At 58.1% G+C, this 15,113-nt stretch overlaps 3 protein-coding genes across 3 annotated transcripts; 2 read left to right on the top strand and 1 right to left on the bottom strand.

Annotated features, from left to right (window-relative positions):
* Positions 1 to 234: 234 nt before the first annotated feature.
* Positions 235 to 3,289, top strand: VOLCADRAFT_103643 (uncharacterized protein; the record flags this gene model as incomplete). Its single annotated transcript, XM_002947975.1, has 4 exons — positions 235 to 258; positions 2,263 to 2,463; positions 2,920 to 2,976; positions 3,029 to 3,289. The coding sequence occupies 4 exons, from the start codon at positions 235 to 237 to the stop codon at positions 3,137 to 3,139; spliced, it is 393 nt and encodes a 130-aa protein (XP_002948021.1). The 3' UTR covers positions 3,140 to 3,289.
* Positions 3,290 to 3,864: 575 nt separating this feature from the next.
* Positions 3,865 to 5,351, bottom strand: VOLCADRAFT_88215 (uncharacterized protein; the record flags this gene model as incomplete). The annotated part of the gene is made up of 3 exons (XM_002947828.1): positions 3,865 to 4,403; positions 4,809 to 5,141; positions 5,219 to 5,351. 3 exons carry the CDS (start codon positions 5,349 to 5,351, stop codon positions 3,865 to 3,867), a joined length of 1,005 nt encoding a protein of 334 aa, XP_002947874.1.
* A 415-nt stretch (positions 5,352 to 5,766) lies between these two features.
* VOLCADRAFT_103642 (uncharacterized protein) lies at positions 5,767 to 14,136 on the top strand (the record flags this gene model as incomplete). Its single annotated transcript, XM_002947974.1, has 16 exons — positions 5,767 to 5,807; positions 5,950 to 5,998; positions 6,092 to 6,373; positions 6,575 to 6,856; positions 7,103 to 7,156; positions 7,382 to 7,482; positions 7,778 to 7,964; positions 8,221 to 8,808; positions 9,304 to 9,411; positions 9,770 to 9,874; positions 10,176 to 10,550; positions 11,230 to 11,790; positions 12,034 to 12,168; positions 12,372 to 12,904; positions 13,222 to 13,410; positions 13,743 to 14,136. 16 exons carry the CDS (start codon positions 5,767 to 5,769, stop codon positions 14,134 to 14,136), a joined length of 3,984 nt encoding a protein of 1,327 aa, XP_002948020.1.
* Positions 14,137 to 15,113: the final 977 nt, after the last annotated feature.

Raw genomic sequence — 15,113 nt, 5'->3', positions numbered from 1 at the left:
AGTTACTCTTTGGCTCAAAATATAGCGATCCCTCAGCAGCACTGATTATACCAGCGCGTCAAACGCAAGTTTATCCTCCGGATGCCGGACCGGCCTCGAGTCGGCCGACACAAGTGCCCCATAAGAGGCGTGACACGGCAAGCCAGTGCCCGCAACCAAGGTGTCCGCATTTCCCCGGAGAGAACACCGGTACCGACAGGCCCTGAACAAGCGCACACCCGGCGCGTGGATGACATGAGAGTTGTCCCGACATTGAAGGTAAGGAGGGCCGGGACGAGCTTGCCGCGCGCAGACAAACCTAAGTCCAACCAGCCATCACAGATGAGGGCCCGGTTGAAAGCCAAAACAGCATGTTGGAAGTTATTTATGCAGTCCCGCCTGGTCATGGCCTGGGTACTGTTCGGTTTCCGCTGTTGTGCGAAGCACCCTACAGCCTGGCCAACCGTCGGCCTAACAGCAGACTGAATTTTGTGATCACCGAACTGGTCGCCACTGGGGCGGGACCATGAGTCGATTGCCAACTGCGCTGCGTATTGCCCCTCGGTTTTGTTCCTAAAGAAGGCCACTCCCAAATTCCGCCTAATTTCTGATGCACGCTATGCTATATTATCGAACACCGTGTGGTGCCGAGCTACAGGTATAAGTCCCGTGGGATGCTTGTGGGAAGTGCCACAACCACACGGCTATCTGCCCACCGTGTCTCAGAAGTCCGGCTATCACCACATTGATATGCACAAGGAAGCTCGGCAATCTTAGGCTTTGCACAGCAAGGGCGAATTTTCCCAGGTTGTGCAGTGCCCAGTAGGCTGGCACCAGCCTGTTGGGGTTTTTTCGCACACCAGGGTGCGGGCGCCCTACCAGCGGCGAGAGCGGGTTCTCACCGACTTGGTGTTGACACCATCAACGGCTCAATTCGTCCCGAAAGGATGAGACTCGCAGTGCAGAGGATGGTGGAACCTGCGCAGCGTTCAACAGCTGTACTCCCTACTGGGTGCATGAGATCGCGGACCTTTCGGGCATGTCGCTATTGCTGCCCCAATGTGGTCCACAGTTTTACCGGTCCAGGTCTGGTCCTACCGCCAGCCATGAGCTGTCGGAGTCGCCAAATATTGCACGTTTCTTTGCAGTCTAGGGTGGGTTAAACTCTTTTGGCAACCTACCCACGCGCACCCATTTGCCATCCACACAGATGCTGTTCCGAGTTTTTCGTATGGCGGCTGGGTTGGTTGGGTCCTTGAGGACGGTGCCCTTGCTGTGGGCTGATGGGTATCGGAACTGGAGGGTCCATCTCAGACTCCTGGAACTGTCGGTGATGTTTAATGTGTTACCGAGCCTCATTCGGCAGGGGTGCTTGGACGCCCAGCGGGTGCTGGTGACAATCAAAGCCAACCTGCTAAAGACTTGATGATCCAAAGGTGGACCCCTTGTGGCCATGCACATGACGTGTGTGCACCACTGCTCTGGTAATAGGGCTTGGATCTCAGTGGATTGTTTCCCTCTTGAGTGCCACCAGTTCGCGGACGCACCCTTCAAGGGGCATGGCCCTTTCGTTTGGCTGCTAAACCCTGCTTTGTTTGCACAACTGGCCAGACCGTGGGGTCACGAGGATAATTTGCAGTTGCCTTAGTCACATCGACAGCAGTCACCTAATGCTCCCCCTTACAATTTCACCAGATACTGACATGCGACAGGGTGCGAATGTCGCTGGGTGGTGTTTCCGCCTTCGCAATCATCGGACAAGCCCTGATGCATGCAACCGCCACCATGCACGGCTTTGGTTCACCATGTCTCTCGGGCCTCATGCAACCTGGTGGCCCAAATTCATAAAATCCATAATAATAGTCATCATATCATCGTAATAATTACAGTAGTAGTAGTGATAGCTTAGTCTTGGCTGCAGCTTTTCCGTTCGTCCAAGCTAGTCTGTGTTACTGAAAGAGGGCATAGTCCCGTCCACTCGGGGTCACCCAAGGGGTATCCACCCGCCAAGATGATACACGATTGCATTCCCAGTGGACTTTGCCGACGGCGCCAACTTTGTGCCAGTGCCACCCCTGAAATGCAGACCCTGATACACATATCGTGCCCCACTTGTAGTGGTCCGTGTGTGCTGCAAGCGGCACCGATGGACACGATATGGGTTGTGCGGCATCGTCACCACCATCCCTTCCCTCCGCTGGGTCGTGGCCAACTCGGATGGCATGCTGAGCTTGGAGCAGCATACCACGCCGCTTAACACAACCATCCCACTAAACCATACAGACTGCTCCGGGCCCCCTGTGGAGGCTCTTTGTGGAGGCAGGGCTGTCTCCGCGCTTTGGAACACACTCACTGCACTCTGAAGGTGTGACCGCTGCCGTTAACAACCGTGCGGATTGCAGCTTGGTGCAGCAGCTGGGTGCTGGAAGAGTGCGGAGGTTTCGAGAGCATAATGGTGAAGACAGCACCGCGGCTGGGGCATGGGTGAGGACCCTCTTGACCTATACCAACCAGTGATCGTTGCACTTGTGGGTCCTTTCAAGACCTGTCATTACTATCGGCCACTAATGCAACTTTCACAATGGGTTGGTGTTGGGAGGGGGTTTCGCAACGGGTTGCTTTGCTACGGAGTTGTGCTTGCGGTTGGCGGCTTAGCTACTGTAACGCACCACGGCAGGACTGAGCAATAAGCTTCGACTTCTCGAAGCGAAGTATGAGTGTAGAGATAGGCAAGTTATTGCGAAGGAACTGCCGTGGTGCGTGGAAGTCGGGCGCATGCATGCATGCATGTGCCGGACCGCAGTACGGCAAGGGACGCCGAGCTCCTACTTGGGTCCCACAGGCGCATTGGTTCTTTAACTGCCGTTGTTTTGACTATTACCAAGAGGTGTGTCCCGCTGCTGGGACAGTGTCCTCTAGTTTCCCCCCACCCACCCACAGGTCGGTATCGTACTAATTGTCCTTTATTATGGGTTTAAGTTTGGAGTACCCGTATCGGTGCGTTCTCTCATCAATTTTCTGTGCCTCGTCGTTCCCCCCACCCACCCAGGGCAACCCCGGGGGTTGCCACAATGCAGCGGTCCCTGGTTTGTCCTTGCTGGTTTCGGGTGGGTCGCCCGCGTGGCTCTTGTCGGGGCGCTTGAGGTTGCAGATTCGTTAACGGTGCAACACAGGTAACTGTCATTACTATCGGCCACTAATGCAACTTTCACAATGGGTTGGTGTTGGGAGGGGGTTTCGCAACGGGTTGCTTTGCTACGGAGTTGTGCTTGCGGTTGGCGGCTTAGCTACTGTAACGCACCACGGCAGGACTGAGCAATAAATGATAGAAGCAAAGCCATTGACGATGTTATATAAGGCGATAAGATGAAGAGTCATCCAAAGACCTCACAATATTTTTGACCACTGATCAAATCACTGGCCAACCCTTCCTGAAGATGTTGAAGTGAACAGTTCTCATTTGAGGACGTTGCCTAAGAACGCTGCGCGTTCCTATATCAAAATAATCTTCGACTCCTTCAAGTACTATACGGATCAAGTCCTGACACTCATCCTTTGTAAAGTTTCAGATCCACGCGACAACGTAGCGAACGATGTACCGCAACCACTCCCAAGAACCCCGGCCAACCCTGCTAGCATAAATAAGATGCCGTCTTCTATTCAATGCAACTTGCCAGCGAGGCGTACCCCCTCGCATGGCAACACAGCGTGATAACCCTGCAATTGCATGCTGCACCTGCGCACTTTCACACATACACCGCACAGAACCGGCACACACCATTGTCTCTTGCCTATTCACGCAAATGAAAGCAACACGCGTCCACTCACAACACCTCAAGCAATTCGCCCCAGCAACACCCTATCCCCTCGCATCCTAAACGCTGCTCACATCACATGGCAACGGCAATCGGGGCCCTTTCCATCGCCATATTCACTCGCCACGTCAGCCCGATCTCCTTCTGAAACCACAGCCAGCTTCTGCCGCAGTGGGCGTGCTGTGCCACCGTTGCTGCGTGCGCTCTGTTTTGCGCCGTTCTCTGCCATCTCCACCGCGGCGGCGACCAGGGCTGCAACAATGTCCTCCGCCAGCAGCAGCCCATCGAGTGTCCGGGCCATGGTAGGACTTGGTTTGGCGACGACGTCTGACCGAGCAGGTGATGTTCCAGGCCAGGCGCCGCTGCTATTAGTGCTGGCGGCCGCCATGTGTCGGATCACCGCCAAACCGCGCGGCTGGTACTGAATCGCCTTGTGTCCCGAGCCCGCAGCCGGTGATTGCTTCAATGCTGAGGACGGCGTCAAGGGATTGGGCCCCGGGCTGCTAGCCGTGGTCCTGTATGCCAGCGGAGAGCCCGGCGCTGGGATCTTGGTCCCTGGTGTCAGGTACGCCACCCGTGGGAGGCGCGTTTCCGGCGCCTTATAAGCAGCTGCAGGAGTGTTGGAGGATCGCAAGCGCCCCGCGGGGGCCCTTGCAGTGGCAGAAAGAGAGAGTGTAGCGCCGCGGTGCTTGGGCGTAGCAGAGGAAGGCTCCGGTGTCCAGTTGCCGGCAGCTGACGCTGGAGAACGGCTGGGTGTGCAGTTTACAACTTCTGGCGCCGGCGCAGTCCTCCTGCGAGCCTCCGGAGTCCGTTGGACGGATACTGCCGCAGGGGAGCAATTACTGCTGTCCTTGTAATCTGGTGGCTTGCATTCCTGGCTGCCGCCGTTGCTATACGGTCTCTGGCGAACGGGTGTTATGTTGCACTGCTGCGCTGCCGAGGGGGCTGTTGGCCCTATCACTTGGTCAGAAGGCCGCGCGCTCTGGGTAACGCGGGCGGTCAGTGAAGTCTCACCATTTCCGGGGCTGTCCGCGATGGATGAACGATCCCCAAGGCTTTTGTTCAGTTTGTTCCTGAGGCTGTAGCGCTGGATTTGCCTCTGCAAAATTGGGGACGGACCCGAGCCCCATACTCGCCGGTAAATATTGCCTTTCGATTTGGACGACCCCAGTGGTGTGTGAGAATCTTCGTCTTCATCGGCAAGCTGGATAGATACCAGCGGTTGTGGTGTATGGTCGCTGTAGCCTGCAGGCTGGTACCCAAAATCCGCTGCAGCTCCTGTAGGAAGCGACGTGAAAGCTGGCTCGGCCTTAGGAGATTTCAACAAAGCCCGATCATATGAGTATCCTGCAGCATGTCAGGAGAAGAACGCATGAGGCCACTGTGAAGAGGGGCAGACTGTAAGAAATACAAAGTTTGACCACCTGGGGAGTTAATCGCCAGATAAGCCTGCGCTGCATCACCCCATTCGTCTAGAGCTCCTCCATCGACGTCACTTTTTCCATTCTGGAAGGTCGGTGCTGGTCCGGGGGATGTTATGTACTGCGCGGAGACCATTTCGCAGACGCAGCGATAAGCTAAGGTCAATCCTTTTATGGGGTCAAAATAATCATCGCCTTATAATGTTGTTGCGCAGTCTGGACGGCGACAGTTGTTTGAGTTTGTGCTGCGAACTGTCGCTGAATTTCTTATTATCGCTCGTCCATAGTATCGTACTATGATAGCCGAGGACCCAAGCAGGTTCCAAGCGAAAGCACAAAGTTACAGTAACATCATGTATCTATGCTAATGTTTGCTATCGTTGATTAGTAGCGATTCGCAGCGCAAGCTCCGCCGCCCACTTTCGTGGCGAGCACGAATTGTGTCTCCGCTTGAGCAATGAACTTGCTAGATAGACATGTTAATCTTAACTGAAAATCTTTTTAGCCCACATCCTTAATTAATACGGCGTTGGGCATTAATCGCCAGTACCATGTTGGATAGGCAGCTGAGCTCTGCTGGTTGCTCCACATCGTACGCGGCTTCTACTCGGCTCGCTACTCGTCCGCGTACAAATTGCAGACGCCGTGGGTCTCGTGGGAGGCAAGTAAAGCCATGTTTCATCTATAACCACGCATATTCCTTGGCTGATAGGAGGTGCTACTTTTGACTGCAGGTGCTCCGCACAACAGCGGCCCTACAGAGGTTCGTATTCTCCCGAAAGGGTGAGTCACTAGGGCTGCTGGGTTCAACAACACCGCTGAAGAATTGAAGCGTGAGCTGTTGACGTGGCGGTTTTGCCTCCCTCCCCGCACCAGGAATCATCTCGCGGAACTGGACAAGCCCATCGGCCTTTGGGTTCCGTTGTAGCCAGCGCGACAACGGCGTCTCCGCCGTTGTCTCGCCATAACGGACTTCACTCTTTGCACCCCGATCTCAGCACAAGCATTCCCGATGCTATCCCCAGCCTGGAGCAACTTGAGGACCTTCGCACCCGGGCCATTAAGGCTTCACAGGCGAGGGCGGGGACTCTTATACGGGGCGCGGCTTCAGTTCGCGGTGCCAAAAGCGAGGGCACCAAAAGCAGCAGCTGCGGCCGGGTCAGCCAACCTTTTGCTGATACAGAAGATTTTCTTGCTCCTGATGACCCAGCCGTGGACCCACCCCCTGCACCTTCCGCGGAGAGGAGAGAGTGCCCGACAGCGGATCCTGCTGCTCCTGCTCCAATGGCTCCGGCGGCACCCACCCGCTCTATGCTCTCCCGGGCAGTACCCCCTCCCCAGCACCCCTCCCGCCCCCAGCCGTCCCGGGCGGGAGCTTCGGCGGCACAGAGCCGCAAAATCGCCTCTGGCTCAAAGCGCCCGGCCTCTCATTCGTTAACCAAACCGCCGCCTGCGTACCGCACAATGGCGATCAAGAGCGAACGGAACTGGCGGCAGCTGCCGGGCCTGCTTGCGGAGATGGCGCCGGCAGGCCGGCTGGACGCATTCACTGCCTCGACCTTCCTGACGCACCTAGCGCAGCTGGTAGCCAAGTCCCCGCCGGTATCGCGAACAGACCTGGCGGCTATTGAGCACATGCAGGTCCGGTGATGGGGCGTGAGACGTGTGCTCTAGCAAGACACTGGGGGCCGGGTACGGATGCTGTAATTGCTGCAAAACACTTGCGGGACACATTACGTTAACCCATTGAACTTGTACGAGGTTGCTGGAAGATATATCTTCCTAACTCTTAACTTCGTGTTGTTACAGTCCTAACTCTTTGGGCCTGTGTTCCTAGTTGATGACCGTCCTTAACACTAGATGCCCTTATCTTCGTGTTTCATGCAGACGGTCTTGTTGGGTTCTGTGGAGGCCTGGATGCACGAGTACCGAGCTCGGCAGGTGCGTGGGAGGCCGGGTGAAATGGAAACCGATTGAGCAACTCTAGATGTAAGGAAAGGAGTAGAAAACGTTTCGCCCTTGAAGTTGGCACGGCAACCTCAGCAGCTTGCAACGAGCTTCCCTGCATCTCGCCTCTCCAGCTGCTAGTGCCTCTCCGATGCCTCGCCTTCAAAGTCCTGTCGCTAACCTACTACTGTGGACGCGTCTTACGGTGGTATTGCACAGATATCCAACATGACCTGGGCGCTGGCTCGCCTGGGGCTGCCGTCCGGAGCTGCTTTCGTGCGGGAGCACCTGCTGGCCGCCAGCTACCCGCTGCTGCCCTGGTAAGAGAGGCCCGGCCGGTAGTCCTCCGTTGGCGCTGGATTCAATGTGCGCGTGATGCTGGAAAGCGCAGGAGAATAGGCAGCGGCGCGGGATGTGATTGCTTCTGGGTACAACAGCGCTACGCTAGGTTACACCTTTCAGAGCTGAAGGGATGTGCTTCCTCGCCTTCTCCCACCAGAGCATAGCACCACCATAGCTGCCGCACGCACGGCTTCCTGCGCCCGCCCTCGCCTCCTAACCGTCACATTCCCTCATTTCCTGTCCTCGCGCTCACTGGCTTTTGTTGCCGCCCAGGTACGAGCCCCAGCACCTATCGAACACCTTATGGGCGCTGGCTACCATTGGCGTGGCGCCCGACGATGAGTGGCTGGAGGAGTACCTCACGGCGGCGTTCGTCGCGTTGCAAAAGAGAGCGCTGGCGCCGCAGCACCTCGCCAACGTGCTGTGGGCACTGGAGCGTATGGGGGTCATGCCGGATCAGGTGCGACGCTGGTGTGGCCGCTGGGCGGTCCGTGTGGCCAAAGAGGGCACCGCGCGGCTACCACTCGGGCCAGGTTGTCTGATATAGAGCTTGGTCGTTAAAAAATCGATGTGCGGTGGTTCGGTGATTTCGTGATCCTGGTTGGAGGGAGGATTGCGATGATTGCAACGGGGGCGGTAGGCGTGATACCTGTAATGACCGCGGTGCCTTCCTATTGACACAACGCCGCCTCTGCCTGTTTCCATATGTGGCGCAGGAGTGGATGGCGGCATATTACGACTGCGTGCAGGCTGCTGCGCCGGTTGCCAACCCGCAGGACTGCAGCAACATCCTATCCTGCCTGGCGCTCATGCGCATGCACCAGCAGCAGCCCGCCGCCACCTTGACATTGACGGACCACCTAGCGCAACGTTTGCAGGCGTTGCTGTCAGGCAGCAATGGCACAGCGTCTGCCGTGTCAGCGGCGGTCACGCCGGCGGCAGCGGCGGATGCCGCTGTGCTGACACCCACGCCGGCACACAGCGCCGGCGGCCGCCTGCCGGAACCTGCCGGTGCCGCTGTCGACGTCAGCGATCAGGCCATTGCCAACAGCCTTTGGGCGCTCGCGATTATGGGCGTCCAGCCCTCGGGGAGCTTATGGGATGCGATCATGGCGGCGCTGCGGCAGCGCCTGGCAGATCCGACGCGGCTAGCTCCGGGCATGCACCCCGTGGCGTTGACGATTATTCTCTGGGCCAGCTCGACGCTGGGTCGACTAGTGCCGACAGCGGTGACGGGCTTGATATACGGCCGGGTGCGGGCGCCGCAGATGGACGCCATGGAGCCTCGTAGCTTGGCGACCATGGTGCGCTGGGCTGTGAGCTGATGAGGAAGGGATATGTGAGGGATACGTGGTGGCCCGGGTTCGAGGAAGGAGGCCTAGCGGTGGGCCGGAGGGGAGGAGACCCTCAGCAGAGCGCACCTGGTCGGGAACAGGGACCGCCTCCGTCTGGCACACTTTCGGCCGCCTGCAGCGATTGCGCCGGGAGATCAAACGAGTTACTCCGCCTTTCAATTCCTGGCGATGTTGCCTAGGTTTCGGAGTATCATCACGGCTCGGTATTCATTATCATTCACGCCCAGTATTCACGGCCCGGCGTGTCGTGCTCGAAGCGCCATGAAGTTGCAATTACCAACTGAAGGTGTAACACACGCAATCCGCGCAACTGAAAATGTAACATACTTACACACGCGGCTACGTCGGTGCGTGAGGTCGCTTCTATTCGTGGACGTGTATCGTGTCGACACGTGGCCATGTGCCCCTGTGTCCCCCTGTGTGTGTGTGCGTGTGCTCATGCAGGTATGGGCGCTTGCCACTGCGCCCCGGGAGCAGGCTCGGCCCCCTCCTGACTGGGTGGCGGATGTCGTGGCGGTCTCGGGGCGCTCTCTGGCGCCCATGGGGGCTCAGGTGGGGCGGCAGGGGTGGGGGCGGCGGGGCCTGGGTTAAAACCCTTAACTCCTTAAAACCCTAAAACTTTATGTTGAGCACTAGGCGGGAAACTTGCCTAATGCTTCTAGGCTTCAGTGGAAGATTGGGATATCCATCCTGGCCCACGGTCTGCCTGGCTGTATCTGTTTCCTGGTTATTGTCCAGGTGCTCCACAACCCCCATCCGCATTACGTAGCATGTTACTGCGCTGCTTCAGCCCTCCCCACCTGGACGTGCAGTATGTTGAGGACCTGTAGTACGCTGTATGTCCCGTGTCAACCTTGCGCGGTCTCCCTCAACCTGATGCCGCGCTTTGCCTCCCTTGCTTTCCTTCCAGGCTGTCAGCAACTTGCTGTACGGACTGTGCCAGCTCGGTGCGCGGCCGCCACCCGCCTGGATGTCTGCCGTCATCAACCACTTCCATCGCAACCTAGGACTTGAGGTAGGTTGGAAGGGGGCGGACAGGTTGAGCGATGGGGGGGTTGGGCGGGACCCGCCACACTGAGTGAAGCGGCATGCGACCTTGCGTGGATAGATGCGCGGCTATGGCTAGGCCGTCCGTTTCAAGGCGGGTTTTACGGCGAATAAGAAGCTACGGAAGTGGGTTAAGGAAGGGGCGAATCGCGACGTTAGGAACCAACGATGCCGTCTTAAAACTGTGACACGAACCGTTATGTTCTCATGCCATATGCTCTCCCGCTCCGGCGCCCATTGCTGACGAACTCTCGATCTGGCGCCCGCAGGCCAGCGGTCAGTCGTTGAGCAACGTGCTTTGGTGCCTGGCCAAGATGGGCTACCGCCTCAACGTGGAGGGCATGGACATCCTCTTCGGCCTCGTGCGCAGCCAGCTGGCGGCTTGGCGGGAACATAGCACGCAGCAACAACAGCAGCAGCAGCAGCAGCACGGCCGCAAGCAACAGCAGCTGCAGGCGTTGTCGCCGCCGCCCTTTAACTCGCAAGAGATTTCCAACGTGCTATACGCGATTGCCAGCATGGGTTATGAGATCGATCCCGAGGGGGAGCTGGCGGAGCTGCTGCTCGACGCTGTGCACTTCAGGCTGGGCGAGGCGAATGCACAGGAGCTGAGCAATGTGATGTGGTGCCTGGCGGTCCTGCAGGTGTGGGGGGCATGAGGCGGCAACTAGGTCCTAGCGAGAGGAACAAGTCGTTGGATTTGGGCATACGGGTAAGGCAATGGATGCCTGTAGGCAATGTGGCTTGAGGTACCGTCGAGCAGGAGCGGCGTGTCCCTTGGATTGGCCGGCGTGTGAGCTGTGCCTGGCCACATCACGTGTTATCCTGATTTGATAGCGTCAAGGCTGCAATGCTGCAGGGTGATTCGTCCAAGACTGGTGCGGCGGTTGAAGCATTTTGCTTGCATGATCGGGTACCAGCCTTCGGTCTTTGTCTGGTAGTAGTGGTAATTTTTTCTCTCTCTCTCTCTCTGAGTTTTAGAGTGATTATTGGTTTTATTTAGCTCTTGGGTCCCTCAGGGCTCATGTGAGTAGATTTCTTAGTGTGATTTGTGTGCGCCACACCTCGGATTGCGTTATACTTATATACACACACACCACTAGATTCCTGCTCATCAGAGCAACACTATAACTCGGTTTAGGTTTGGTCGCGTGTCCTCCGCTGTGCGGGCGGAGGTGGTTCAGCATTTACTTGCCTTAAGTAGGATGAGAGACGCCTGCGATGGGAGCGATGATGTGCATGTACCCGGTTTCTCGGAAGTGCCGACCTCAACGGTTACCTCACATTCCGCCTCTGCCCTGCGGTCCCCCGTCCCGCCTGCAGATCCGTCCCTCGCAGCCGTGGCTTGATGACTATTTCACAGCTGCACACTCTCGCTTGCCTACCTTCAAGCCGGTCGACCTCGCTCAGTCCCTGTACGGCGTTGCCAAGCTACGACTCCCCCTTCAGCCCCTTCCTGAGCTATCCAGAAGCGTAGTGGTGCGCAGCCCGAAGTGCAGCGCACCACTCACAGCTACTGTTGCTTCTGTTGATACGCGCGCTGTAGTCGAGGTGCCGGCTTACTCCGAAACCACGTCCACTGCTACGGCCTCGTCCACGTCTGCGGCAACTAGCTGGGCGGCCGCGGCCCTGGACGCGGCGCCGCAGCTGATCGCGTCCGCGAACGCCCAGGACCTGTGCAACTTATCTTGGGCGTTGGTGCAGCTGCGGGTGCCTGTGCAGCCCGACTCGGCCCTGGTGGCGGCCTTCACCGCCCGGCTGGTGGCGCTGGCGGGCAGCTGTGACCCGTCGCAGTTAGCGCTGGGCGTGTGGGCGCTGGGAAAGTGGCGCGCGCGGCCGAGCAAGACGCACATGGAGCGACTGGAGCTGGCAACGTTCCGACAGGTGGGAGGGGGTTCGCGGTTCCTTAATGCAAGCTAACCCTGTCCTGGCTGCATCGGTGAGGGACGAGACAAGGGATACGGGGCCGGTGTGTTGGCCCCGGGGGGCTTTTGGACAACTTCTCAAACAGAAGGAATGAAGAGGACATGGCCCTCTTATTGTCCGTTTGTATGTTTCATGTCCCAAGTGAAGTGTCGGTTCTGGCAGTGATGTGAGTCCCCCGCCGCTCCGTACCCCCTGTCTCAGGTTCCGTCCATGCGGCCTCACGAGCTAGCCGCCATGCTGAGCGGCTTCACCGGCATGGGCCACACGGCGCCCGCGGAGTGGCTGTCGGACGCCATACAGCAGGTGGCGGCACGCAGCAGGGAGTTCGGGCCGCAGGTAAGAGGCTGTGGGTGAAGGCGGAAGGGGAGGAGCAAGTCGCTGGCATATGCGATTTTGTGTCTTGGAACGTGTTGAGATGTGCGAGGTGTGTTACCTGGGCAGTTGAACCGTCTGCATATCTGTCTCTGTTGCAACTGACTGACGGACTGAGTGGGTGGTGGTCGTACTGGCCGTCCTGACGTCGCCTGTCTGTCCCGCAGGAGTGGACGATGGTGGTGTACGCGCTGGCACGCATCCAAAATGACACCTCGCTTACGGAGATGGTGTTGCGGCTGCTGCCCAAACTCGACCGCCTGCCGCTGCCCTCGCTCATTCTCATCTCCTACTCCTGCGGCTGTATGGGCCCCAGCCCCATGGGACGGCAGCTAGTCAGTCGCTGCCTGGCTTTGCTCGCCGCGGGAGGAGCTGCGTCTCCTGCAGGCGACCGCGTCACGGCTGCGACACCGGGAGAGGCGACGAGAAGACCGCGTGGCAGTAGCACGGGCCGGGGGTTTGGGGCTGCGGTCACAAGAGCGCCGGTGGTGGCGTCGGCCGACGGTACCGCGACGGTCCAACCGCAGCGGAGCGCCGGCAGCGGGGCGGCAGCGGCGGCGGCGGCGCCAGATGCGGGTCTGGCAGCGCGGCCCGTGGCGGTGTCGTCGCTGACCCCTGCAGAGCTGAGTGCGCTGCTGTGGTCGGCCGTCCGTGTGGGCGTCAAGGTGATGCCGCGGGACTTCCTCGACCAGTTCTTCAGGTACGCTGCGGAGTTGTGTGGGCAGAAGAACCATCCGAGGTCTTTCGAAAATCTGCCTGTCGCGGATCGCCGTTTGCGTTGCGACGCCTGTACTGGCATATGCGTTCACGTCATGAGACGCGTGCAGCTTGTATTCTAGGGCACTCTCCACGTCTATGTCTCCACTGTGAACCCTGAATGCAATTCGTCTTCCCTTCCCCCGTCTTACATGTTGTTCGTGGTTCGTGGTTCTTTATCTTTTGCGCGTATCGTTTTGTTATGTTGTTTCTTTGCCAGCTGTGATTTTCTTTCCTTCTGGACTGTCCCTTCCTTTGCAGTTGCACGGAACCGCTGCTTGAGGAGCTGCCCGCCAGCCTGTTGGCCGCCTACCTGTGGGCGGGCGGCCGGCTGAAGATGTGGCTGCCGTCCAGGTGGCGGCAGCTGCTGTTGAGGCGTGTAGAGGCACAACTCTCGGAGATGCGCACCCGGGAACTGGCCATGTGCATGGCGGGGCTGCTGTGGCTGAGGTGAGGCAGGGGCCTTTTGGATTTTCAGTTCCGCCCGCCTGGTTAGCCACCTGGCTTGCTGGTACGAGTATAATTTTACATGTTTGTGCAGGCCTTGTTTAGATTGGAAAGGGAGAAGTTTCGGGAAGCACGTGCTTTGTCCTGTCATACGGGATTACGGGACGAATGGGTCCCTGGCGGGGGATGACCACCACACCAGGCGCTGAAGGGACCTTGTTGCAGGAGCCTGTGGACAGCCCGCGCTTACAGGCAGTCGTTCGTAGTCCGAACAGCCTTGTCGTCATGTCATTCCCGCATCACGCCACTCAGCATTTGCCCACGCTGCCATGCAGGATGTGGCCCACGGGCTCGCTGTTGCGGAAGCTGCGCGGCTGCTACGAGGCCCAGCGCGACGAGATGCCGGAGCGTGTACGGAAACACGCCGACACAGCACTGGCAGTCCTGACCAAGCGGCTTGCACTGGCGCAGTACCGGGAGCGCAAGTATGGCTGCAGCCGGACCACGCGGCTGCGCTGGCTGGCCCGCGTGTGGCGAGGGAACTTGCAGGCTGTCGCTGAGGGAAACACCGGGTACCAGGGCAGTCGCGCGGCAGCGGCACCACCTGCGGGCTACGTGTCCCGGCGCCGTGCGCTGCAGCTGGGCGTACTGAGGAGGTCAGCCCAGCGCGGCAAAGGCACCGGCCTGGCTGATAAGAGCGCGAGTGGGCAGCCGGCAGGAGAGAAGTAGGGGATGTGCGGCGAGGGGATGACTGTTGGAATGTTGTTTTCGTGGTGGGACGAGAGAAAGCAGAGGAAAAACGCGTTCGAAAGGAAACGAGGTGGGACATTTTGGTAGGGCGTCATGCTTAGCCGGTCCTTAGTCGGGCTTGGCTTAGTTTACAAAAGAGTTTGATCTGAAGACCAAGCTGCAATGTGATGTTGGCGTGTTGCACTTTAGAGAGTCTCGCAGCGTTGTGAGAGAGTATCAGTGTGAATATGAGTTGTGAGTGTTGCACGCAGTGAGCCCGTTCGTTGTCAGTGTAGAGCAGGATTTGCTTTCCCTTTTAAGGTTGTTTGCCGCAACCCGTTAGAAGCCATGGCTGTTTTCTCTGAAAAGGATTTGATTGATGCTTTCGTTTCATGTGTTCACATCTGCCAAGCGAATGTTTACTTTGCAGGTATAACCTGTGAATAAATGACGGGGGGCAGTTCTGTGCCCATATGCTTACCCTACCACAGTAATGAACGCCGAACTGGCAGCAGGCGGGAAGTGGGGGAGAATGCAACACAATCGAAACAAATAGTGCTTATTCAGAGGGAAGTTGGGTAGAGGGAATTTTGAGGGTAAGGTCACTGGACAGCCAACTTTGTCTAGCGCAATGGGGGGGTTGGGTAAGGGAGCCGTGGCAAGCAAACGGCAAGCGCGCAACTGGAGCTGCACATCTGAAGCTTTAAGAGGGAATGCGCGAATGCGCTGCCCGTGTGCATTACAGCAGAAGGGTTGATGCGGGTTGAGCGTGTGCGGTTGAGGGCCGGCAAGTTTTTTCATGGAATCGTTTTCAGACCGGCATCAACCAACCAACCATGTTGCAACCAGGTATCGGATTGCTTTTGTCCACCTGCCCCCGTCACGGTGGGCGCCGCGGTCCCGCAGGTCCGTTCCACACCCCCACACAGTCCGGTCCCCACACCATGCCAAATTGCATGACGCAAGCGGCGCAAGAG

The sequence above is a fragment of the Volvox carteri genome, assembly GCF_000143455.1.
Source record: "Volvox carteri f. nagariensis unplaced genomic scaffold VOLCAscaffold_8, whole genome shotgun sequence".
Classification (NCBI taxonomy): Eukaryota; Viridiplantae; Chlorophyta; class Chlorophyceae; order Chlamydomonadales; family Volvocaceae; genus Volvox; species Volvox carteri.
This window is presented reverse-complemented; position numbering and strand designations above follow the sequence as displayed.